The 24,214-nt window shown below is 37.5% G+C and overlaps 1 protein-coding gene and 1 pseudogene across 1 annotated transcript; one reads left to right on the top strand and one right to left on the bottom strand.

Moving 5' to 3' along the window:
- The first annotated feature begins 7,805 nt into the window (after positions 1-7,805).
- LOC113313745 lies at positions 7,806-11,729 on the top strand (annotated as a pseudogene).
- A 151-nt stretch (positions 11,730-11,880) lies between these two features.
- On the bottom strand, positions 11,881-15,039 carry LOC113308756 (co-chaperone protein p23-2-like). The gene is made up of 6 exons (XM_026557221.1): positions 14,752-15,039; positions 13,641-13,824; positions 12,946-13,108; positions 12,777-12,808; positions 12,628-12,670; positions 11,881-12,351 (listed from the first exon to the last, which is right to left on the bottom strand). Exons 1-6 carry the CDS (start codon positions 14,763-14,765, stop codon positions 12,317-12,319), a joined length of 471 nt encoding a protein of 156 aa, XP_026413006.1. The 5' UTR covers positions 14,766-15,039; the 3' UTR covers positions 11,881-12,316.
- Between the last annotated feature and the right edge of the window lie 9,175 nt (positions 15,040-24,214).

Here is a 24,214-nt window from a genome sequence, read left to right as displayed (position 1 = left end):
TTAATTTCTGAACCATTTGAAAATGAAAAAAAAAACGTCCGAATCTTTAGTCCCAGTACTCTTACCCATATTGTTAATATTTTTTGTATATATTTATTTTCTATCAAGTCTAAAAAATTATCCTTCACAAGTCCGAGAGTTTGAACCTCATTACTACAACCCATCAAAAATCTTTTAATCATTTTGGCGCCGCCGACGCGGATTTATGCTTAGGTAGAATTTTTAGGTTTTTATTATTTTTTTTACTATTATTTGTTCCTTTTTACGTTTCTTTTTGTGTCTTTGATTTACAGGTTCGAAGTGGAATACTAAGGACTTGGGAACAAAAAGCTTAAAGCTAAAAGCTAAAAGAGAAGAAAAAAAAAGACATAATTTTTTTTAGGATTTGTAAATAGGCTTTATTTTTCATAATTTTTGTAATTTTTGGACTTTTTATTTGGAATTTATTCTGGACAATTGGACTTTATTCTTTATTTAACCCTACGGAAGGGTATTATTAAAAAAAAATAAAAAATTATATAAACTGTGTGCAGGGAAGGACGACGATTACTATATCGTCTCGGCCCCTCGGGTTCGTACATGACATAGGAGTCGTGGCCCGAGTCGACTTCAACGGTTCATCCCCCGTCTGGTACGGGAGGTAAGTCCATCGAAACACTCGCGAATCTCCTATCAGCGGGTTTACTGTATTCCTTAAGGTGATTCATTGATTGAGGACGAATTTGGACTGTTTTTAAATTCCTAGTAAAGGGCAAGGCCTGGCCAATACAAGATAAGGGTTCGGATTTCATCACCGCTCCCTTCTTGCCCGCCTTAGGAAAACGAAACCTAACGCGAACCCAAGCTTTAAAATTTGGAATAGAACGAGACCGATAGGGTAACGAGCTTAATAGGAAACTCGTTCGAAAAAATATTGGTTGCTCTTTAAGCACAATTCAAAGTTCATGATGGTTTCTGTGAGTTGAATGCGTGACTGTGCCGCCTTCTAATGCGGTGAGGCCTTGGGTATCAAAGCTCTACTAAGCTTCCCTCGCCTCGATTCAACTTACATTAGCTCGGATTGATTCCAGAGGGGTGTTCTCAAATTGTAACGAATTCCTTTTCGAAGGAATAGAAGCTGGTCTAGAAAACAATCTAAGTGAAGCCATCATGCTTTTTGTTTGCTAGAAATCTTTAGGTTTGTTTTGGTAGAGTCGAGTCGGCCTTGTTTGTGGTTGTGTAGAATTCCCTTGCAATTAAGAATGTCGAACTGGTATGATAGAAGCCAATACAATGAGTATCGACCTGAATTTGAATATGGACATCATCAGTTTTATGACCATGGTGGGAATAGTAGTTGGGAACGCCAACCTTTTCAAGGTTATGGTTCATACCATAGTGAGCCCAATTACTATCCACACACGAATTGGTCTTACGAGCAAGAAAATCAGGAATATTATAGTACTAGTCATGCGTTTTTGTAAAATTACTTAAAAACTAGTCCTGATTATGACATTTCTAAACCTGTTCAATCTCTAGAAGAAACCTACCAACAAGTTCGAAGGGAGTATGAACGTGCAGTTAGTTCAAGAGAAGAGAGTACACAACGGTCTAAGATATTTAATGAGACTTATGAACGTATAAGTGTTACGCTCAGTGAAATTCAAGCACGTTTAGAGGCAGAAAATGAACAGTTAGCTAATGCTGCTCGAAATAATCTAAATTTCCAAAATAGTGTTTCCAATTCTACCCTTGATATCAATAGTGAATATTTGCCCAATCTAGAGGACGAGGTTAGAATAAAAGACACTACTTTAGATGAGGTTCATGATGATTATGATGAAGATAATATTGATGAAGAATCATACATTTGTAGGCATAGTGATCCGGAACTAGTTACTCCATTTGAGCTTCATAATGATAATATTACTTCTGGTTCAGATCCCAATAATTTTAATGATTATTCACCTATTCAAAAGGATGTGGATCTGACTAGAGATACCACCGTTTTAGACGATGTAGTTCATAATTCTTTAGCCTACAGAGTATTGGACAATCCGTTATTTGATGAACTTATTAATGGATCGGAGGAAGTAACTTTGATTAACACCTTAGTTAATGAGCCTTTATATGAAACTTTCTGTGATAATCCTTTATATGATTGTGATGATGGTTTAGAGGAAAGAGTCTACCCTGAGAATACTGTTTTAGAATCTAGCGATTTAGAAACACTAGTCTTAGAAGATGATAAACTCGTAGAAATGAGTGAGGATGAACCCAACTTAGAAGAATCTATTGACCATTTCCAGGAATCTGATGACCTAGAAATTAGGGAAGTTGTGACTAGTCTTTCTAGAGACACAGAAAACTCTAAGTTTGGGGGTGATTATCATTCTCCGTGTGCTTTAACTCTTAGAAAGTACCCTCCTGTAGGACTTGACATTTGTGCCTCAACCATCTTACAAGATTATCTTCATACACGTTTTCCCGAACCTAATGATGTCCAGAAAGAAGCTCAGTTGTTAGAAACCCATCCTCTGGTTGATGTGGTTAACCCAGGCTATGATACCAAGATTGACTTTGTTTTCCCACCAAAAACTTTTCAACCAATTGTGGGAACTTTTGATTTTAAGATGTGTCGGTTATTAAGTTTTGAGACTAAACCTAATCACTTTAGGATATTAGGGTCGACACATTTTCTTAAGGAAGACCACCTCTTTCACTGTGGTCAACTATGTAAGTCATATCTGATTGACTTAGAGGATCCGCAATTATTTAGGTTATTACTTCGTGATTCTAAGTTCGTATTTGAGTTTTTACAGACTCTAAGACCTAGTGATTCGGATCCCATCTATGAAGAAGAAACCAGCCAATGAAAATATTCTATTTAGACCCTTTCATAGAACCTGAACCTGAACCGCAATTAGATAGTTTTCAGGAAACTAGGTAAGGGCATGCTTTCTTGTCCATTTTCTTGGTTCACTGCAGTTTCCTATGGTCACTCTATTTGGTTTTGAAGACCCACAGTTATTTCGACTGTTACTTTATGGTTCGAGTTGACCAATCCTTTTCTAAGTCTGGCTGAAGACTTTAAACTTAGCACTTCTTGGGAGGTAACCCAATCTCATGCAACAGTAATATCCTTCCTTAACTCTTTTGCTTCAAATAGTAACCGTTTCTCCTTGTTCATGCTTTTAATTTCATCTTTAACATTGAGGACAATGTTAGATTTAAGTTTGGGGGTATGGGAGAAACTTTTTAGTTGCAATTAGTAAACTCCAGAGCCTAGAAATTTATGCCTATTAAGGTTTGCACTAACCAATCTAAGTGGATGGGAACATCTTGGTTATAGGAGTTGAGGAACCAATCTGATTAGATGGAAACATCGAAAGAGTCTATTCATAAAAGCACAGAGCTCAGGTGTTAGAAATAACATGATAGTTGCACCATATCTCGTTGAGTCCTTTTCATTTTTTTTTTTATTTTTTTCATTTTAAACTATGTTTCTCTAAGTGATTAGGTGGGGCACACGATTCAAGTTGTTACCACTGCTAGGGTGAATTAGAGTGACTGAGTTACTAAAAAAAAAAAAGACCGGACCAGTTAGACCAATCGGAATAAGTATTAACACTTGGATAGCAATATGCGTGTGTTCTCCCTGTTTCCGTCGCCTAAGCAAGCGTGGAATGCAGGACCCGTGGGAACTATCGTGTAATCTGCTGACAAGAAGCATGCGCTTGGATCAAAAAGATCTATTCATGTCGTTAAGTTAAAAAAAAAAAAAAAAAAATGGTTATTGTTCTGTGTAGTCAACTGCTGGTTCCCTTGTATTTGCCAGTTTGTTGATCTAGATTTAAGTTGTCGACCACTGGTTCCCTTGTATATGCCAGTTGTGTTGATATTAGTCAGACCGGTATGGCAGTCCATTAGGATAGGTTCATTCTGGCAGTGGCCTTCAGACAAATATGTGAAACATCGATCATTTGGTTAACATCGAAACCATCTACATTTTTCTATTTCCATATCTTTTTTTTCTATCCATATGATTAGTTTGACTCCGAATATGATGTCCATAGTGCAACTATCTGAGTAGAGCTCTGTCACTTTATATGAATTTTAGTATGCTTGAGTGTAAACTCGTGTACAACAATTGGAATTTCGCATCAGGGTACTTCCTCCTGTAGTCAGTGATTGTAAGCCGATCAAGGAGATTCTTTAGTGCCTTCCAAGGTTCGTTGTAGATATCTAGGGTCTGGAGTAAAGGTTTTGTGGGTACACCTCTGGTAAACCCTCCGGAGACAACACTCCGCCACTAGGGCCACCTAGGGGTTCAAATGATTTTCCTTTCTAGAATAAATTTGCTCGAGGACTAGCAAATAATAAGTTTGGGGGTATTTGATAGACGCATTTATGTGTCTATTTTGTTCTCAATGTTCTGTATTGTTAGACTCGATTAAGTACTTATTGTGTTATTTTGTGCTCTTGTAGGAAATTTTAGAGAAATAAGCCCTTCCGGCGAAATGGGCTCAAAGAGCAGTGTTTTACACCCCGGAGAAATGTACCGTAGGCACCCCAGAAATACACCGGAAGCGTCCCATAAATGTCCCGGAGGAACCCAGAAAAATTACTATTTCCACCCCAATTGATATTTGCACCCCAGCACTCTGGATAAGGGGCACCTTCTTCAACAATTTGAATTTGTGTTTTTGGCGGGAAATGAAGTTTTCAACTGGCAGAATTTTGATTGTCAAAATGAATGGGTTAGAATGCGATTCAATCGCTGAAAATTGGCAGAAAGATGTGATTTAGCATAAGGAACAAAGTTTGGGTGGTGGTTTCGATCAAATTTGAATGAAATACGTGTTTTGATTCTCGAGTTCAAAACAGGGCAAGCATGCACTGAAGGATGATAATCACGCGTCATGGAGAGTTATGGACGTGTTCTGATGATGTGGAATTGCTCGAGAATCACTTTGGGTCGTGAAGAATTGATTTGGAGCGTGGAGGGAGGAAGTTTACGCAAGAAATTCCAAGTTTGGTAAGAAAAAATTCGGAAAATATTGTTATTCACTGCCCGCATAATGAAGAATTATATTGGAGTTATTGGCGAGATTTGCAGCTGTTGTTGGGTATAAATAGGCTCTTTGGGTCTACTAGAGAGGGTGTCGAGAGTTTGGGGTCGAGAGGAGGTCCAGAGAAGCAGAAATCAAGAGTTGATGAAACTCTGTTGCTGCTGCTGCTGCTGATGAAGAACACCAAGAACACGAAGAACGGAGTCGCAAGGACAGTCGTTTATCAACAGTGTCTAAGACGCACAGCCGTGGGTCGCAGTGCAGTCTAAACAGCAGCAACACTTGTCTTTTATCGTTCATTCTGTGACGCTTTTTGTGCGTCGCAGATTACAGTTTTACACCATTTTCTCCTTTTCTCTCCATTGTAAACACCATTTGAGCTATAAAATATATTTTGAGCGTGTTTTCATCATGATGAGTTAAACCCCAACAATGGGACGGCGGAGGAGGTCGAATTTCATCCATGTGGTAATTTCATTAATTCTTTTATTTACTTTTTGCACTAATTTTAATTGAATTAAGATTTTAAATTAATTACTCGTGATTTCATTTGATGGAGTATGCTTAGTCCTAGGGATTTTTGATATGCCATGCTTAAGAAATACAAGTAATATTTTATAAAATCTATCTTGGCAATAAACTAGAGTTAATATTTGTTTTGTTTTTGAACCATAATTGCTAGAATTAATTTCTGAACCATTTGAAAATGAAAAAAAAAACGGCCGAATCTTTAGTCTCAGTACTCTTGCCCATATTGTTAATATTTTTTGTATATATTTATTTTCTATTAAGTCCGAGAGTTTGAACCTCATTACTACAACCCATCAAAAATATTTAATCACTAATACTAGAGTTATATATAACTTCGCATGTTATGTTTTCAATCTAAACGACTTGAAAGTAACTTAGATAGAAATGGAAACAAGTCAAATCTTGTATTACTAACCTCAAGCAGAAGGATGATGTATTCGTTGATGTCGATACGTCTTCAGATTCTCCAGGTTCTTCAGAGTTTTTTTTTTTATTGAAGCATTCTTCAGAGTAATTGGTACTTGTATGTCTCAATATTTTTAAACTTTTTGCTCTTAACCTAACGAAGTTGACTCCAATAAACTAATCAAACGACCTTGAATTTTGGAACTAAAACATGACAACCAACCTTGATATACCAATACTTGACGGGTTCAACCGAGCAATGCTCTGACAAAGTAATTTCTGAATTTTATGGTTTGGAAGCGAAGTGATTTTGGGCTGATGGGTTAAGGTTTAATAGGACTTTAGGTTTTATTGTTAGGGAAGGTAATATAATATTTTTGCTCCCATTTGGCACCCGCTTGTAATTTTTGTATTGTGAGTAGAATTTTATTAGCCGCCAATTAATCGAGGTTACCCTCCTAGTTAAAATTCACATTGCTCAATGTCATCCTCATAATCACCTATTTTGATTGCAAAAATTGTGAAACCCATTCTTTCAAAAATCAATAAATCTGAAATTTTCCTTTTTCTCTCTCAATTATTTTTTATATATTACTATGATTTTACTTCATAATTAATTTCATACTTCACTTTTGATTGTTTTCCTCTCATATTCGCTCTCCTCTATTTTCCTCTTCTCTCCAAGAAAAAACTCTTAGTCTCCATTAATCTTTTGCTCAGATTTGGTCCTTTTTGGACCAGATCTGAGCAAGATTTGTTTTTCTTTTCAAGTTTTAATCAAATAAAGTAATTTTTCTCGTTTTTGATGTCATTTGACATATTTCTTCGCTATTTAGAGTGATTTTTCTTTGCCATTTGGGACGAGTTTCTCTTTGCTTTGAGGGCGATTTATTCAAACCTTGATCGTTGGTTCGTGACTTGCTATTCTCGATTCAAGAACATCAACAATCCAATACGGTATTGCTTAGAATCTATATTCAATCTAAAGGATTCAGGGCATCCGGGTTCGTTTGGATCTACAAGATTTTGGGCAAATAACTCCTTTCTTACATGAGTATCTCTTATCGAAGAAGAGGAAAATCTGATTAAATGGTCGGAATCGATTCCGGATTATACCATCATCCTTTCCTACTATATTTACAAAAATTGGGTATCTTTACGGTATATGGCTCTTTCTCTTCGCGATGTATTTGTAATTGATATCTTCATTTGTATTAGGGATTTTATTATCTTATACCTTGATGTTTTTGTTATTCTTGTAAGCGATCATGTAATCACATTTTGATTTGAATGAATTAAAATTTGTTGATTGACAAAAGAAAAAAAACTTCACTTTTAATTTCATCGGCGAAAAATAAATTTTATACCTCACGTTGATTTTTCTAACAATAAATTAAAAAAAATATTTTGGCCATATAAACTAAAATATCTAGATAAGGATGTAGGATTTTACTTCACAATTATCAGAATGAAAAACTTATCCCCTTCACAAGAAATAAATAAAATAAAATGGTCCCCAAAATATCATTCCTTATGAATCATGCAAGTACGACTACCCGGCCGGTACATTCACCTGACTTTGCTTCGAGTCGGAGGAATCCGTCACCATAAACTTTTAAATCCAACTCAGACACCGAGTAAGATACAAACAAGAGCCGCATAACTGCATGTCATTTCTAAGTGAACACGAAGTAATTCAATACCAATGACCAAGTATACTGCATGGAATACACGTGTAACCTTAATCAGGATCCTGGTTTTCAAGAATTTTCCTATAAAACCTCCCAATCTAATCTACCTTCTTTCCTTCCCCGTACACTTCCATAACAAATCTGCAGAGAAGATTTCATTCTGATGAGATACAACCAAAATGAAAACATCGACGTACAAGAAGCATCTCTCTTCCATTGCCAACCATGTCCTCGGCAAATGTGCAGAGTAATTCTCTCTCCCTCTTTGTCTGTCGTGCATTTCAATTGATGTAAATAGTTTGATTTTTTGTTTTTTTTTAATGATCGTGAAACATCTGTTTATGGATTTGGGGTGGTAATGTACTTTTCAGGACTTTAGACACTACAGTGGATAATCTGATTGAAGAATTTGAGTCTGGATGGAAGCCAGCTGAGACAACGCCCACAAAACCAGCAAACAGTTATGCAAGAAAATTGGTGGAGTTTTGTAGCTCAAGAACTTTAACAAACATATGTGAGAACATAGTGGAGAAGATTGAAGATGGGACTTTCAGTCGATTTACTTTCGATATGATGCTTGCTTGGGAACAGCCTAGCTCCTCTGATGAAATGGCACATTCGGTTGGAACTTTTTCCTTATATATACTTATAAGAATATATAAATTTAGTGATATGTTGCTGTTTGGAATCGTCACTTGAGAACATGTTTCCGATTTGGAACACATTTTTGTTCTGTCAAAGTATCAACAATTCTGTTGAGTAAATTAGTATATGGAACTGTTGTCACTGATCATTGACATACACTTGGGCTTGAAATTTATAGGAAACAATGGGAAAAGAGAAAGAAGATAGGAAAATTCCTGTGAGAGAGATGGAAGATCAAGACGATATTCCTCTTTTCTATTCAGACATTATGCCACTTCTCGTAAGACAATCTTGCACTCTTGGTTTTCTGGATTTACAGTGCTGTACAATCTCTAATTTTTCGATTCCCCAAGGCTGCGCTAGTCCAGTATGTTATTCAGGGTTCTTTTTGTTGGTCTTTTGAGTGATGAGTGTATGTTTCACTGAGCAAATACAATAAATGTTTAAGTTAGAGCACTCTTTCCATCATGTTATATAAATGCAGGTTGATAATGAGCCAAGCATTGGAGAAGATTCATTCATTTGGTTGGCATCCTTGGTTCCCTTGCTGGGTGACATCGTGAACGGAAGATTCACTTATGAAACATTGACAGCACCTACAGCCAATCGGATTCATTTCCCTGCTTATGACAAGTATCTAAAAGAAGTTGACAAGTACTGCATCTCTCTCTCTCTCTCTCTGAGCGGATTCGGAACTAGAAATACTGCCAAGCTTAGGCTTAAGTTCTGAGAATTTGACCTTTCTTTGCAGGTGTATTAAATACTTGCTGAAACAACCCACTCCAACAGGTGTGGAATTAGCATCTGATGAATTTATACTGCACATGGAAGGCACTGCAAGAACGCAAAGAGTAGTTCGTCACATAGGAGGATCCAGTTGGCCAGGTTTGTAGTTGACATTCCTAATATCCACTGATGGTTAACAAACTCCGTCTTTTATAAATTATTATATGCCGATTTGCAGTTCTTGTGCCAACACTCGTGATGTCCCTCTTTTTGTAGGTAGACTCGTGCTGACCAACTATGCGCTCTACTTCGAAGCGTCGGGAGTCGTATCTTATGAGGATGCAGTGAAGGTTGATCTTTCGAAAAATGTTGATCACAATGTTAAACGAGCTTCTACAGGTCCTTGGGGTGCTCCTCTTTTTGACAAAGCAATAGTATATGAATCCCCTGAATTGTGAGTCATTTCTTACTTAGACTAGTTAATTCGTTTCAAAGTTTAGAACCAAAAAAATTCAGAGGTCAAATACACGATACTTAACGTACTTGGTAATTTACTGTATTCAGTACACTTGGAAAATTAGCTGTAAGGCTGTATTCATATCCTAATCCTTTCAGCTTTATTATGGGTTTGAGTTTTCCCAAAATGGGTTTGAACGATGTTGACAGTTTTATTATGCATACATACAATGTAAACAGTACTTTTCAATAATCATGTTCATGTGTAGAAGGTTCTTAAAGGATGATATAAGATGTACATAATGTTATATATGCAGATCAGAGAGTCTAGTCTTGGAATTCCCAGAGATGACAAGTTCTACAAGGCGTGATCACTGGCTCGCTCTAATAAAGGAAATCATACTGTTACATAAATTCTTATCTAGATTCAACATTGAATCCCCACAAGCGTGGGAAATGCATGCAAGAACAGTTCTAGGGATTGTGAGGCTCCATGCAGCGAGAGAGATGCTAAGAATATCACCACCGGCACCCACTAATTTCTTAATTTTTTCTTTGTTTGATGAACTTCCTAAGGGGGACTATGTTATAGAAGAGTTGGCAAACAATCTGAAACTAGTTAATACTTTACAGCCATGTTGCGCCAGCTCTATTCTCAAGAGCTTAAAGTTGTCCAATCCGGGTATCTCAAACATTGAAGTTAAAGAAGAGATAGCTGAAGAGATTTTGAGTACCAATCAAACTGAAAGTATATCATCGTTAGAGACAACGATAACTCAAGTTAGGGAGGAGGCTAAGGAAATTGGTATAGCCCAAGCTACTGTTGAAGGACTGAAAGAGGAAGGAATAGGTGATAGTTTCATGGTTTTGGTGGTAAGCTTTTTATCTCACATATTGGTGATCTCAGAGCAATTTAGGCATTACAGAGGATACACATATGACTGGTTTATGGTTCCATTTGCGTGCTTGTTTATGATACATACAATTTTCGAATTTTTTTCGTTCACACAGTCATATTATATGTGTATCCCCACTACAATATTCATGAATCTTGTAATATTTGTTTAGGTACTTTATTGAATTCGTCTCGCTAAGAACCGCTTGTTTAACTGTGTAGGAACTCCTTAGTCCACTTAAGAGTGTTGTACCTTGGTTTGAGGAAGTGCTGAAATGGGAAAGACCACCCACAACAGTCCTTGTTCTTGCCACGGCTTTGTTTATCGCATACAGGTAAGTGTAACACTAGTCCATACTCATATTGATAATTGAGTGTCCCTTGTTCTCAAAGTAAGTTCCCCCCAATCTACAATGATTCCGAGGACATGTCACCTGTATGTGTACTCATTTATGTTTCTAAGTACTATATAATGCGTGGATGAATTGTTCAGATTTTGTTTTGGCAACAGGGAATGGATAGGAAAGGCTTTGCAGTGTGTTTGTTATGGGGAGTAGGAAAAATGCTTTCCGCGAGACATGAGAAGCGAAGGGAAAGAGAGAAGCATGAGGAAATAGTTGTGTGTACTGCTTCTGACCAAACTGCTGTTGAGAGCATAGTTTCTGCCCAACATGGACTAAAGACTGTACAAGCCATGGTTCAGACAGCAAATATCTCCTTACTAAAAATGCAATCCATATTGATGTCAAGGGCAGAAAAGGTAAGACTTGCGGTGTGTAGAATTATTTGTTTTTTCTCCCTGAGTTTTAATCCTTTCATCTGCTTGTATAGATGTCTGAAATCTTGACCAGCATAATAGGCTGATCTGATCTTGTGTTGTCCTTGTGAAAAAGACTTGTTCTTAAATTTTCCATCCTTGCATTAATTCCTTCTTCTTTTGATGATGTTTGTTCAGCATGCTGATCAGGTTATCATGATAATGGTTGGATTGGCAATAATGCTAGCAGTGATTCCTTTCAAATTCATAATTATGGGATCGACAGTTTATGTTTTTATGATGAACTCAAGGCTTGGCAATTACATGAAGAACGATCGTGGAAACCGAAGACTGAAAGAATGGTGGGACTCGATTCCAGTTATTCCAGTCCGAACTGTAGACAAGACACTGTGACTTTTTTTTTTCTGTTGGATTCTGTTTCGTCTTTGGGTAAATGTTGTACTTGAACCTCCACGGTTTAGAAAGATGGTTGCTGTGAAATTGGGATGCGAACCATGGGCAATTCCGCATAGTCGACTCACGAGCATGTTCATAGTGATGCACCATGCTTTCTGTTCTTTTCTCAAATCTCATATTTAGACTAGGAGTGTTTCTTAGTTCCATAAAGATTACGTCGAAGCATACAAAACTAAGTCATATTTGGAGAAACAAAACCACAAAATAAGATGATAAATTTGGCAAGCTGAACACAAAATGCCAAGATGAAGTAAAGTTGGCAAGCGGAAAATAAGATAATAAAGTTGGCAAGCTGACCACAAAATGCCAAGAGGAAGCAAAGTTGGCAAGCGGAAAATAAGATAATAAAGTTGGCAAGCTGACCACAAAAATGCCGAGATGAAGTAGTACAGCCCCCAAGAGGGCCAAATTTGAGAACTGGAGTAATAGATCTACCAAGTAGTAACATAGCTATGTTAGACCTAGGTGTGGTATTTTTACAAAATGATTTAACCTATGAGGTAATTGATCCCAAAAAGTTCGTGCTATTAGATCCCCTCTATGAAAGCCGTGCCTGATGCAAGTGAGTGCACGCAAAAAGCTGAAAAAAGAGTAGGGCGGACGTATTCAGTGCTTGGTTCTTTATTGATAAAGCCTGGGACTGCTCCATCTCCATCTCCATCTCCCTACTTAAATGGAGGCTTTAACTCCGCCGAGCTTTCTCCAAGTCTGGAAGATCTGTAACAAGTAACAGCATATCAGCAAAAGGCTGAAACTAATGTCATCTGACTAGGGGATATCTTTGTAGCACATCATACGTGACAAAAGAGGCCATCGTCAAGAACAGGAGTATAAATACTGAAAGGATGACGAAGAAAAAAATGCATAACGAAAATGGTATATGATGAAAACATCAATATTCAATGTGTATGGATTTTGCCAGCCCAGGCATGGAATTTGTCAGAAAAGAGAAGGAAAAGCAAAAAATTAAAATCGAGGTTTCAGGTAACTCACACAGCATTCCGTCATCGTCGCTACTCTCGTCTTCATCCACTCCCTGTGTTTAAGAGGAAGTTATTAAAAATAGTGATAGATCATATTCACTTCATTATGTTAAACACGGGATTAAAAGTTCTTCATCAAACAGCAAATGCTCATGTTACCTTGGCAATATCATCTTCTGAGGCAAGGTCAGCTGTCAAATAACATAAAAGAGTAGTGTATTAAGTTTTACGTGACATGATCTTTATGAAATTTTTAGTTCCACACTTACTTCTAGCAAACACCTGAAAAGTCATAAAGTGATTCTTTAAGAACCTAAAGGGAACTTACACTCTTCTGACTCTTCCTCATCCTCATCACACCACTTGTTCCAATCAACCTTAATGTAAGGAGCAGGCTTCACATCTGACTTCAGCAGTCTCTTCCACCAACTCTTCTGCTCTTTCTGGATTGAACAGATTATATTCCGTAATCCAATATTTGTCTTGCAACCCTAAACCACATAAAACAAATAAGTTTTTAAAAGATTAGGGTAATAGGAAAAAGTGATGAAGGAGTTATGATTCAAAACATCCCAGATTTATTTTTCAGGATGACCTCCGATAGATCGATCATTATTAATCCCCACAATTTCCAGAAAACAGAAGTGGTAATTTCCATGATAGAGTAATCTAGCTCAAAGGCACTTCTTTGTCCAGAGACAACAGACAAGCGATAGAGTAATCTATAATTTCCATGATAGCTGAAGAGAACCATTATTAGGGTGAATACCAGAAAATTTAAAGGGCTCTAAGTTGATGCATGGATCATGGTACATGATGAGTCTGAAACGTAACTGAACATTAGCTAAATTTGTTAACATTCGGATGTGTGTGTGTGTTGGCTGATCAGTTTCTTTCTCAAACAAGAGACAGTTTCTACTTAATAGAAATGTATGCACAACAACTATATTTGACATGACATTACATGATTAGCCAACACAACTGATACCCTAATTCATTTTAGTAAAGGAAGAACAAGCAAACCTCAGGATTTATGGTTCCGTATAGTTCCAGACTGAAGTCAAATTTCTCACCCTCCTTGCCCTTAGCAGAGAAACTGACTAACCCTTGAGGCTCGCTCTTTACAGAGACATTTTTTGCATCAGGTAAAGCAACTGTCAAGTAAACCTTGTCAGATCGCTGAGCCCACAAAACTTCTGGATGACGACTGGATACAGGAAAAGAGAATGCTTCATTAGTGTCTGCAAATTACCCTATGTTCGTACAACCATTGAATTTCTTCAACAAACAAAATAGGATATCTTCCAAGTTCCAAAATACCTTTTGACAGTTGCAGAACAAAATAAAACCTACTAGTTCACTTAATCCCAAAATTAAAATGACTATCAGAAGCAAATACTCGGAAAAGAATATAACAAGTTCAATAGAGTAACTACAGACCACTGTAGTGCGACAAACATCTCCTTATCCCTGATCTAAAGATCCCTGTAACAGTGCCAGAAACCTCCCCAGCAACAGTAACAGCATTAAGAATAAATAGATGCTGGGAAGTTTAGTCAAAAAGACAAAAATCTTAAACATAACTTAGAGCTAGTGAATGTAGATTTTCTGGTCTTGTGTAACAGTATAAAGTAACATCCTGGTTCCTTCCTCAACAATCAAATATAAACAGGAATTAGCCTAGGCTGTTGTTCAGTACAACTGGATGTTTTATTAACAGCAAGTGCAAACATATTTTGTGGGTCTCCTTCGAAGATTTCTGAAATACATTCCTCATTCTTAACACCACACAATCTTACTCTACACAATCATTCTTTGTGTAGTTAAGTCAGGCTACAGGAACAAAAATTTTAAGACGAAGGACCCAGAGTTGATTTCAGGCATCCAATTCATTATCCATGAAACTTTAAACATCATAATTAGAAATTCAGAAATAATTTAGGCACAATAATACGATGATGAAAGACTGAAAGTAACAATCACAAGTAACCTTCACAGGCAATAGAACAGTAAACTATCTCATTGTTTTAAAAACCCTAACATTCTGGTTTCAACATATAAATTGGAAACAAAACTATAAAAATCAAAGAAACCCAACAAAATGAATTAGAGAGGGAAAAGAAGAGTAGAATACCTCATATTAGACATTTTAGGGATGAGAGCGAGGAATAAAGTCTAGGGTTAACAGAAAGAGGTATGACTATGTCGATAGAGAAGAGAGATGGTAAAGTTGCAGAAGAGAAACTCAAACAGTGAAGCTAATGAATGGGGGAAGATGGAGGAACAATTTTGATGGGTTTTGTTTTGTTGGTGGTTTAGAAACGCAAAAGAGAAGGAAAAGGTGAAAACTCTTCCGCTTCTTCTGGTAAAAGAAACAGAAAGATGGAAGTGACTAGTGAGGAGGACTGAGTGGAACGGCCAGCAAACAAAAAAGAAAAGAAAAGAAGTGGAGGCATGACAAGCAAAAGGCGGGGTTTTGTACCTTCTTGTTTCGGTACAATTGCATGGTCTTGTCCCGATCAACCATGTCTAGTCTGGTGAGTCTATAGTCTATCTATACATGTTAGGGTGACTCTAGTCTAGTCTATCTATCCATGTTAGGTTTAGGTGAATAATTGGATGCCTCACCAGAAAGTTTGTAGGACTGCAGCTGCAAACTTGGTGTCTTTTTAGGAAATATGTAAGACATTTTATTAGAATAGGTGGAGAACACGTGCATTGCACATTTGAAGTATAGAACTTATTATTTTTATTTTATTTTTATACCGGGAAATAACTCATTTCGTGACGGAACTGTTTAAAACTCAACCAATATTATATTTTGATTGGTGAAGAATTTGATGCTGGCGAATTTCGAACTCAGATCACTGGTGTCACCACCTAGTGACTTTATCATTGTACTATAGTGGCACCTGCAACCTATATTACATTTATGATGAAATTTTAATAAATTAAAAGAAGTCTTGCAACAAAAAAAAGAATAAAATTGGTGGAAGGCTCAAAAAAAAAAAGTTGAAATAAGCTTAATGTTTCACTAAATATAAGAGTTTGTCAATTAGACTGATATTATTATGCTCAATAAGACACTCCTAATAAAAATGAAGCACATTGAGAAACCGAAAAAGTTATTTTATTTGGTCGATAACTAAAAAAAAATGAAAAGTACAAAAATATTATTAAATATCAATAGTTATCTACAGATAGATGAAGTAATTATAAATTAAGATGCTTCATCTTGAAAAGCGGGTATAACAACCACACTCAATAATTCGTTCGGCAATCTGTATGGACTAAATTCCAATTTCATTCCGAGAACACTAACTTAAAAGTGAGACTCAATCAAGAATTATATCAAAGAGTTTTTATCTCTTTCTCGATACAATCAGCAAATCAAACAGATAGAAACCTGCGAGCCTGATTGATATAAGAAATAACTTGGACGGTACCAAAGACCAATGCTCAAGTGTCAATCAAGTTCTATCCAACAAACAAGGTCGGGTTTATTAACTGATTGAACTACGCACAAACTGTGATATTTCAATTATAAAAACAAGTATAATGCATAAAAGAAATAACACAGATACCAGAAATTTTGTTAACGAGGAAACCGCAAATGCGGAAAAACCTCGGGACCTAGTCCAGACCACATTGTATTAAGCCGCTACAGACTCTAGCCTACTACAAGTTCACTTCGGACTGGAATGTAGTTGAGCCTTAAGTAAGTCTCACATCGATTAAGGTACAGTCGCGTTCCTTACACCTATAGAACCACGCCGCACTTGATTCCTTTAGCTGATCTCACCCACAACTAAGAGTTGCTACGACCCAAAGTCGAAGACTTATAAACAAATATGTCTCCACAGATATGTTTATTCTTTAATCGGTTTTTGTTCTGTCTTTTGATAAAATCAAGGTGGACAGGAACCAACTAATAATCCGGTCTTATACTCCCGAAGAGCAGCCTAGAAATATTAGTCACCTCACAATAACTCAACTGATTAACATGAAAAGTTATTGCGGAATCAGAAGAGTCTGAGACGAATAACTGTTGTGATTACTTTTTATATCTTACCTATCAGAGATAAATCTCGAGTAAATCTTAGAGAAGATAAAACTCAATACGATAGAACAAGTAAGAACAAATACGCAACTACATAGAAAATAGTTGGATCTAGCTTCACGAATCCCAAATGAAGTCTTCAAGTCGTTAACCTAATGGTTTTGGAAAAACCTAGGTTAAAAGAGAATCGACTCTAGTTGCAACTAGGACACATGAAAGTGTCGGGATTAGGCTTTCCAGTTGTTAGAGTTCTCTCTTATATAGCCTTTCAAATCAGGGTTGCTTTCAATCAAAGCTAAGATAGCTTAGTAACAAAGTATTCAATATTCACCGTTAGATGAACTCCTGATTTAAGATTCAAGTTAAGTCTGCTTAAAATAAAGCAATCAATCACCACCGTTAGATGGTCTTAGCTTGTTACACACAAATGAAATATACTTGTTAGAGCATTGCTCGGTCGAACTCGCATGCGTTGCTATCTCAAGCATGTTTGTCAATGTTAGTGATCAAAACTATAAGTCTTGATTTCTAGCCTATTTATAGATGTCTCGGACTAGGATATAGATAATGTAGTTGAACTTAGATCTCTCGGCATTCATCTCTTGAAGACGAAGAACTACTAAGGGGAGCTTGTAGAACTTCTTCGACAAAAAGGTATGTGGATGTTGATGGTGGATTTTGGTTCAAAGGATAAAATTGTAAAGCCAAATTTATGCGCTGACATCCTGCAGAGAATAAAGTTGTTTGATAAGTGATGAGTACCTCTTCGCTTTCATTAATTCACCTAGAATGGAGCATGTGGCAACAATCCCAAATATTTTTGTGAATTAAATATACAAAATTCCAGGTTGGAGCATGTGGCAACAATCCCAAATACCCTGTGAATTTTTAGCATTATTTATAATGCATGATTTGCCTAGTATTTCCTGTGTTGTTCCCGCAGAACTCTCATTGTTGGTGCGGCATGATGACTGAGTGTTGCTCTCAGCAGAGTAACACGAATCTCCAAGTGTCGATGATGAGGCATGCACGAAATACCCGTATAGGTTATATCTCTCGGTGTGTTATATTAGCCCGATTGAGCATATTTAATTTCCTAAGGGAAATCTGGACTGACCGTATCAGTCTCAGAAATAATCACGGCCACGCAGGTTGACCGCATGATTTAACTAGCCTAGACGAACCCTAGCAGGAGCAAGCTATCACCCGTGATGACCACCAGCGGGCTTGTTTGCGCCCTAGACGGTCGAACATCACACTCCTCTTCTCAGCGTGCCAAAATGCCAACCCAAAATAGGGTGGCCACGCTGCTTTGGAAGAAGCTCGAATGAGCAAGACTGCTTAAGGCAGTCTCAAAGTGATCATGATTGTCCAACTTCACTAGCTTGATTGGACGGCTTAGATCGCACCATGAAAGATGGAGGAGGCGCTAGCACGCACATTAGCGGGTCCACTCTATCCCTGCTCGATCTGTTTTCTCACGACAAATCCATGAAGCAATGAACGTTTGCTCCAAACATGGCTAGCGTGATGCTTTTAAAGGTCGCGGAAGTTCCACTAGTGTCTTAAAAAAAATCACAACCATCCAACTTCGCCAGCATGTTTGGATGGCTTAGATTGCGCCTAAGACCATTGGAGAAGCGCACACACGTTCACTGTCGGTCCAATGTGGGACCCACATGATCGACCTCTCCAAAGGAGAAGCCTAACCTGCAAAATTGATTAGCCAAAACCATGCGTGCGTGACTTTTTTAAAACCCTAATTAGGGTTTGCAGCATGTTACATGTGTCGTTAATCAATCACGAGCGTCCATCTTCGCCATCTTGGATGAAGGGTGCAGGAATAGACTAAGGAAGTCCAGAGAGTATCAACGTGATCACTGTGGGCCCGTCTATCTCTATGTCCGACCGACCAAGACAAGCCATGGCCGGATGCCTCAATTCGTGTGCCTTGAAGGTGGCATGCCGCGCCCCTTTAAGAATCCTTTGCGGCATAGGATTCCTGTCGAAATCTGATCTCGGCCACTCCTCTTTACTGGTCAAATTGAGTGGCCTAGATCGCACCTTCATGAGACAGTGAGGTACGGACATGTACACCGGCAAGCCGTCTACACGCATGTCCGGTCGGTCCTGCCAAAAACGCCTCCCATGTTTGGTTTCGACCAAGCTGAAGAGTGATGCTTGCGCACCTCTTCAAAACTCTAAAACTTCATCAACGGTCGCAGATGAGCGTCATATATCATCTCGTCTGTCCAACTCTACCAGCTTGGTTAGGCAGCCCAGGCTAGGAATTAAATGGCCAATAAGGTGTCGTGGTGATTACCATCTGTCACTATACCACATCATATGATCGGCCAAGGGAGGGCTTGCCTGTGCAGCTTCCAAACTATCATTCAAAGATAGCTAAGCATGCATCTATTTTAAGACTCTTAATCCGCGACTTACTCCGTTAAGCCTTAAAACAACGATGCTTTATACACATTGATTATATTCTATTCATTACATGCATAGAATATACACAATATTTCATGAATACCGATTTCCTAAATAACTCAGTTATTTAACCTAGCATCGTATGCTACTCCATGTGGGTCCCACGATCCACTCATTCGAGACATCAAGCATGTCACAAACTGGGGGATACTTACTGGGGTATTGGTATGGCGGTTTATAGCGTGCAGTGTGCAACGCGCCCTTACAAGAACGTGTCAGGAAGACATGGACGGTTAGCGATGATGGGAGAAGTGGGCCAAGACGTGATCGTGCAATCACTCACACACGACCCCACTACTTCATCACTCCACTTCCTCCACGAGAGACGAGGTTTGTGCTTTATGACTTGTATGAACATGTCCATCACCTATTTCCAAACAACACAAAGAAAACCAAGTGTTGTCATTCGTATACAGAAAACACTAGAACTGATAGCTTACATTTTGTAAGCCAGTTCCTCTTTCTGATACAAGTCATAAACATCCAACACCTCCACAATCTCAACACCTTCTTCGCTTCCCTCCCTAAGATCAACCCCATCTCCTTCACTTTGTGACCGAAGCAAGTCTGGAACGGCCATTTCTTGGTTTAGGACAGAGTTGTACAGATTGATCTCTCGAATCAAAAGAACTCTCGTGCAGTGCATTTGTTTAGGGTTTAGATTCATTTCTCATCCACACACCTCAAATTACCAAAACCAGCAGAAATAGTTTTCACCCATAAACAGTGGAGACTCGAACTCATCTATCACTTGGAAAGTCTATTTCTACTCTCTCCTATATTGAGACGTAAGTCGTGTTACGATATAGTTTTCTCTATTCACATTTGAGATTTCGAGCTGAGTATATCTCCCTTACATATTTCTCGAAATAGGTGTTGGCAAGCTTTCGCTTCAACCAAGTTCATATTATATCATGAGAAAATTGTCGAGTAACATCTTACATGGTTTGTGTGATACAATCATTTGATGTAGGCCTGGAATATTTCGATAATGATTATTTCAATATCTTGAAAATTGCTTTGAGGCTAATAGTGTGTGAAAACGGCTATTGTCATTATAGAAGAATGTTTCAATGATTGAAATAAAGAGTTGAGGATGTAACCATCTTTGGATATAAGCATATATAGTGTGTTCGCATATTAGTGTATAAATCCATAAACCGGGAACCAAGAGTATGCATATGTGTGTATACGAAATTGGTGAAGGGGACAAGATAAGTATGCGTACCCGTACGCATACTGGCGGAAGTTTTCGAACCGAAAATATCTGCTGAGTTTGGGAATTACAAACTCCTAAACTAGTCACCTTAAGTATGCGTACCCGTACGCATACTGTTGAAAGTTTTCGAACCGAAAATTTCTGCCGTGTTTGGAAACTTAACAAACTCAAAATCTGGTTGCTTAAGTACGCATACCCGTACGCATACTTAAGCTGGTTACTTTGTCAAATCGGTCAGCTCATGAACTTAAACATTTAAATCATAAGGAATGCAATCTTTGCAAACCGTGGCTATAATGTTCATGATTGATTCAAGTGAATCAAACCGATTTGGTTTCGATTGTGTTTTCTATGCAATTGAACAACTCTTTAACTAGTTTCATTTGAGTCATTTGAACTAGTTATGGTTAAGATGAATAATGTTGATATGAGAGTAATGATATGGCTAACCTCGGTTAACTATTTGTGAACCAACCTGGTGTACACGTTTAGTTTCAGTTACATAAACCTAAATGAGGGTACATTTCATTTGTGTGTAACAAGCTAAGTTTGATCTAACGGTTGAAAGATATTAGCTTGGTTGAATCAGGTTTTTCATCTAACGGTGAATATTGAATGCTTTGTTACCAAAGTAACTTGGATTGCAAATCCTGATTTGAAAACTATATAAAGGAGAATTCTAGCAACTGGGAAACCTAATCCCCACACCTCCTGTGTGTTACTATTTGCATAACTAGAGTCGATTCTCCTTTAACCTTAGGTTTCTTCTCGAGACCCTGTAGGTTAACGACTTGAAGACTTCATTGGGATTGTGAAGCCAGACCCAACTATTATCTTTATAGTTGTGTGATCTGATCTTGTTGTTTTTATCGTGTTGAGTGCAATTGAAATAATTGGCTCGAGATTTTATATCTCCGATAGGCAAGATTAGAAAAGTAATCACAAACACTTCGTCTCATCGTTTGTGATTCCACAATAACTTGTTTCGCTAGTCAATTAAGTTTATTGTGAGGTGATTGATAATTCTAGGTTGTTCTTCGGAAATATAAGTCTGGGTTATCAATTGGTTCCTGTTCACCTTGATTTATCAAAAGACGGAACAAAAACTCTTGGGTATTTCTGTGGGAGACAAATTTATTCAATCCTATAGACTTTTCTGTGTGAGACAGATTTGTCTATCAAGTCATCGACTTTGGGTCGTAGCAACTCTTGGTTATGGGTGAGATCATCTAAGGGAATCAAGTGCGTAGTATCTTGCTGGGATCAGAGACGTAAGGAGCGCAACTGTACCTTGAATCAGTGTGAGATTGATTAGGGTTCAACTACAGTCCAATCCGAAGTTAATTGGTAGTAGGCTAGTGTCTGTAGCGGCTTAATATAATGTCGAGTTCAATATGGACTAGGTCCCGGGGGTTTTCTTCCTTTGCGGTTTCCTCGTTGACAAAATTCTGGTGTGTGTGTTATTTCTTTTCCGCATTATTTTTTTTATATAATTGAAATATCACAGGTTGTGCGTTAAGATCAATCAATTAAAATATCCAACCTTGGGTTATTGATTTACATTGATTGATGATGGTTGTCGTAAGTGCAATCAAATTAATAATCTTATTTCCACACAATTAACTGGTAATATAATGGAAGTAAGCGAAGAGCAGTGAGTCTTAGTTGTCAAAGTGTCACAAAGGGAGGGGTTTTGTTTTAGATTGTGAGCAAAGTAAATAATCGAAGCAAATGAAATTGTATTGTAATCAATAGAGAGAGATATGATCGAGGAATCCTTCTTCGTATATAAACCGTCAATGAGTTATTATAATTGCCTACTTGTCGTTAATCATAGATTATCACCAACCGTAGAATAACAACTAGATTAGTGTTATTCCCTAAATTCCTTATACCACTGGATACAGAAGTTCTCGCCTACCAGATTCTATTCACCCCAAACCACCTAGGAGTAGATCACTCAAGGTGTAATTTAGTCGAATGCTTTATCTTTTGTGAATTTATAGGTTGATCCTACTAGTTATACTCTTAGATCAAGGTCCACTTTTAGTGTTTTTTATACACACAATCGCTCCACAGAATCCCTCTGCAAGGTTTTGTGTTCTCTACTTGTGTACAAGTTATTCGATGATTACTTATCTCCTAACTCAATACTAGCAATAGATTGAATCAACAAATCAATTTAGTTGGCCACCTAAATAATCTATCAATCAATCATAAATATTAATTAGTATAAAAAAATGATAATCATATGAAGAACTTCAAAGTAGATTAATATAATAACTCAAATCTTGTTTACAACTTAGAATTCATCCTCAATCAATAGGTGTTTAGCTACTTGTATGGGCTGTCGTAGGCTCAACAAATTATTAAATATATTTCCCACTAATTAATTGGTAATATGGCGGTAGTAAGAGATCGTTCCCACAGAGAGCTGTGTAATTGATAGGTTATTTGATCAGCAAGATAAAGTAAATAACAAAGGGGGGATTTGGTTTTAAGATTAATAAAAATACAATAATAAAAGAAAGATGATCGAGGAATCCTTCGCCGTTACCAAGAGGTAACTGGATTAATATACTTATCTATTGTTCATAAGAACCATTCATCACCTACCATGGAATAACAGCTAGCTCAGTGTTATCCCCAAAACTCCTTTTACCACGGATACGGAAGCTCTCCAATATGAGATTCTATTCAACTGAACCACCAAGTAGTAGCTCACTCAAGGTGTAATCCACTCGAACGCTTTAAGCTTTGTGAATTAGGTTGATCCCAGTAGTTAAACTCTTAGCTCAAGGTTTACTTGATGGTGTTATCTTCACACACGATTGCTACACAGAATCCCTTTGTAAGGTCTCGCGATTTCTACTTGTGTAGAGAGTTAATCGACGATTACTTATCTCATAACTTCCACTAGCAATAGAACAATCAATATACTGATCTAGTAGGCCTCCCAAATTAATATAAGAATCACTCATAAACCCTATATATGGTAAAGACAAACGATGATGATAAGAACTCTCAATAGATTTGTATTATTAATAAAGCTTCATGCTTAGAACATTGAATTCATCCTTAATCAACAAAGGATTTAGCTACTCATATTACAAAGAAGATGAAGAATGGTGGTTTCCCCCTAAAGGGGTAAAACCTAGGTTTTGATATAGAACTTGTGATATGAGATTCGATGATATTTTTACATAACCTAATACCTTTTTATAGGTTTACATTGCTTGGTCTCTAAGTATTTAGTTAGGTTTAGGAACCCGACCCGAAAATATGACATAACGACTCCAAACGTGCCCTTAGGCCTTCCAAGGTGTGAATACACATTTCCCATTTGATAAGTTCGCGTACCCAGTACGCAAACTTCAAATTCCAGCATATATTTTCGGAAATAAGTCTGCGAACTCGGTTCGCAAACCCAGTTCGAGGACTTCACTGTCTTCGGTATCCAATGAAAACTGTTTTGGCCACAACTTCTTCATCCGAACTCGGAATATCCTCATTGTTTTTGCATTCTTTTTATCTTTCAATTCTCTTAAATATTATGATGAGAAATACTTAATTTGAATGAGTTAAGATCGGTATTTGGCCTGTGTCTTGATTATGAGCGTTTTGCTCCTTTTCGTCGCACTTCTTCCACTTTCTTGGACTTGGGCGCTTGGATACTTGGGATACTTCTCTTCTTATCTCTTTTCATTACTTTGTAGCTCATTTGTGGATGACTCACCTAATAGAGACAAATAAGAGAAAGCAATGGTAATAATACGAATACATGCAAGAATAATAGCTAAAACAAGTATGGAATGAACACTAAAA

The sequence above is a fragment of the Papaver somniferum genome, chromosome 9, assembly GCF_003573695.1.
Source record: "Papaver somniferum cultivar HN1 chromosome 9, ASM357369v1, whole genome shotgun sequence".
NCBI lineage: Eukaryota > Viridiplantae > Streptophyta > Magnoliopsida > Ranunculales > Papaveraceae > Papaver > Papaver somniferum.
Note: the sequence above shows the minus strand (reverse complement) of the source record. Positions and strands in the feature narration are given on the sequence as shown.

Bases quoted from the DNA above. Each gene is read 5' to 3' on its own strand.
- LOC113308756 (XM_026557221.1), bottom strand. The intron at 12,671-12,776 runs GTAACATGAGCA...TCTTAAACACAG, and splicing joins CAGAAGATGATATTGCCAAG to GGAGTGGATGAAGACGAGAG. The intron at 12,352-12,627 runs GTGAGTTACCTG...TACTTGTTACAG, and splicing joins CGACGATGACGGAATGCTGT to ATCTTCCAGACTTGGAGAAA.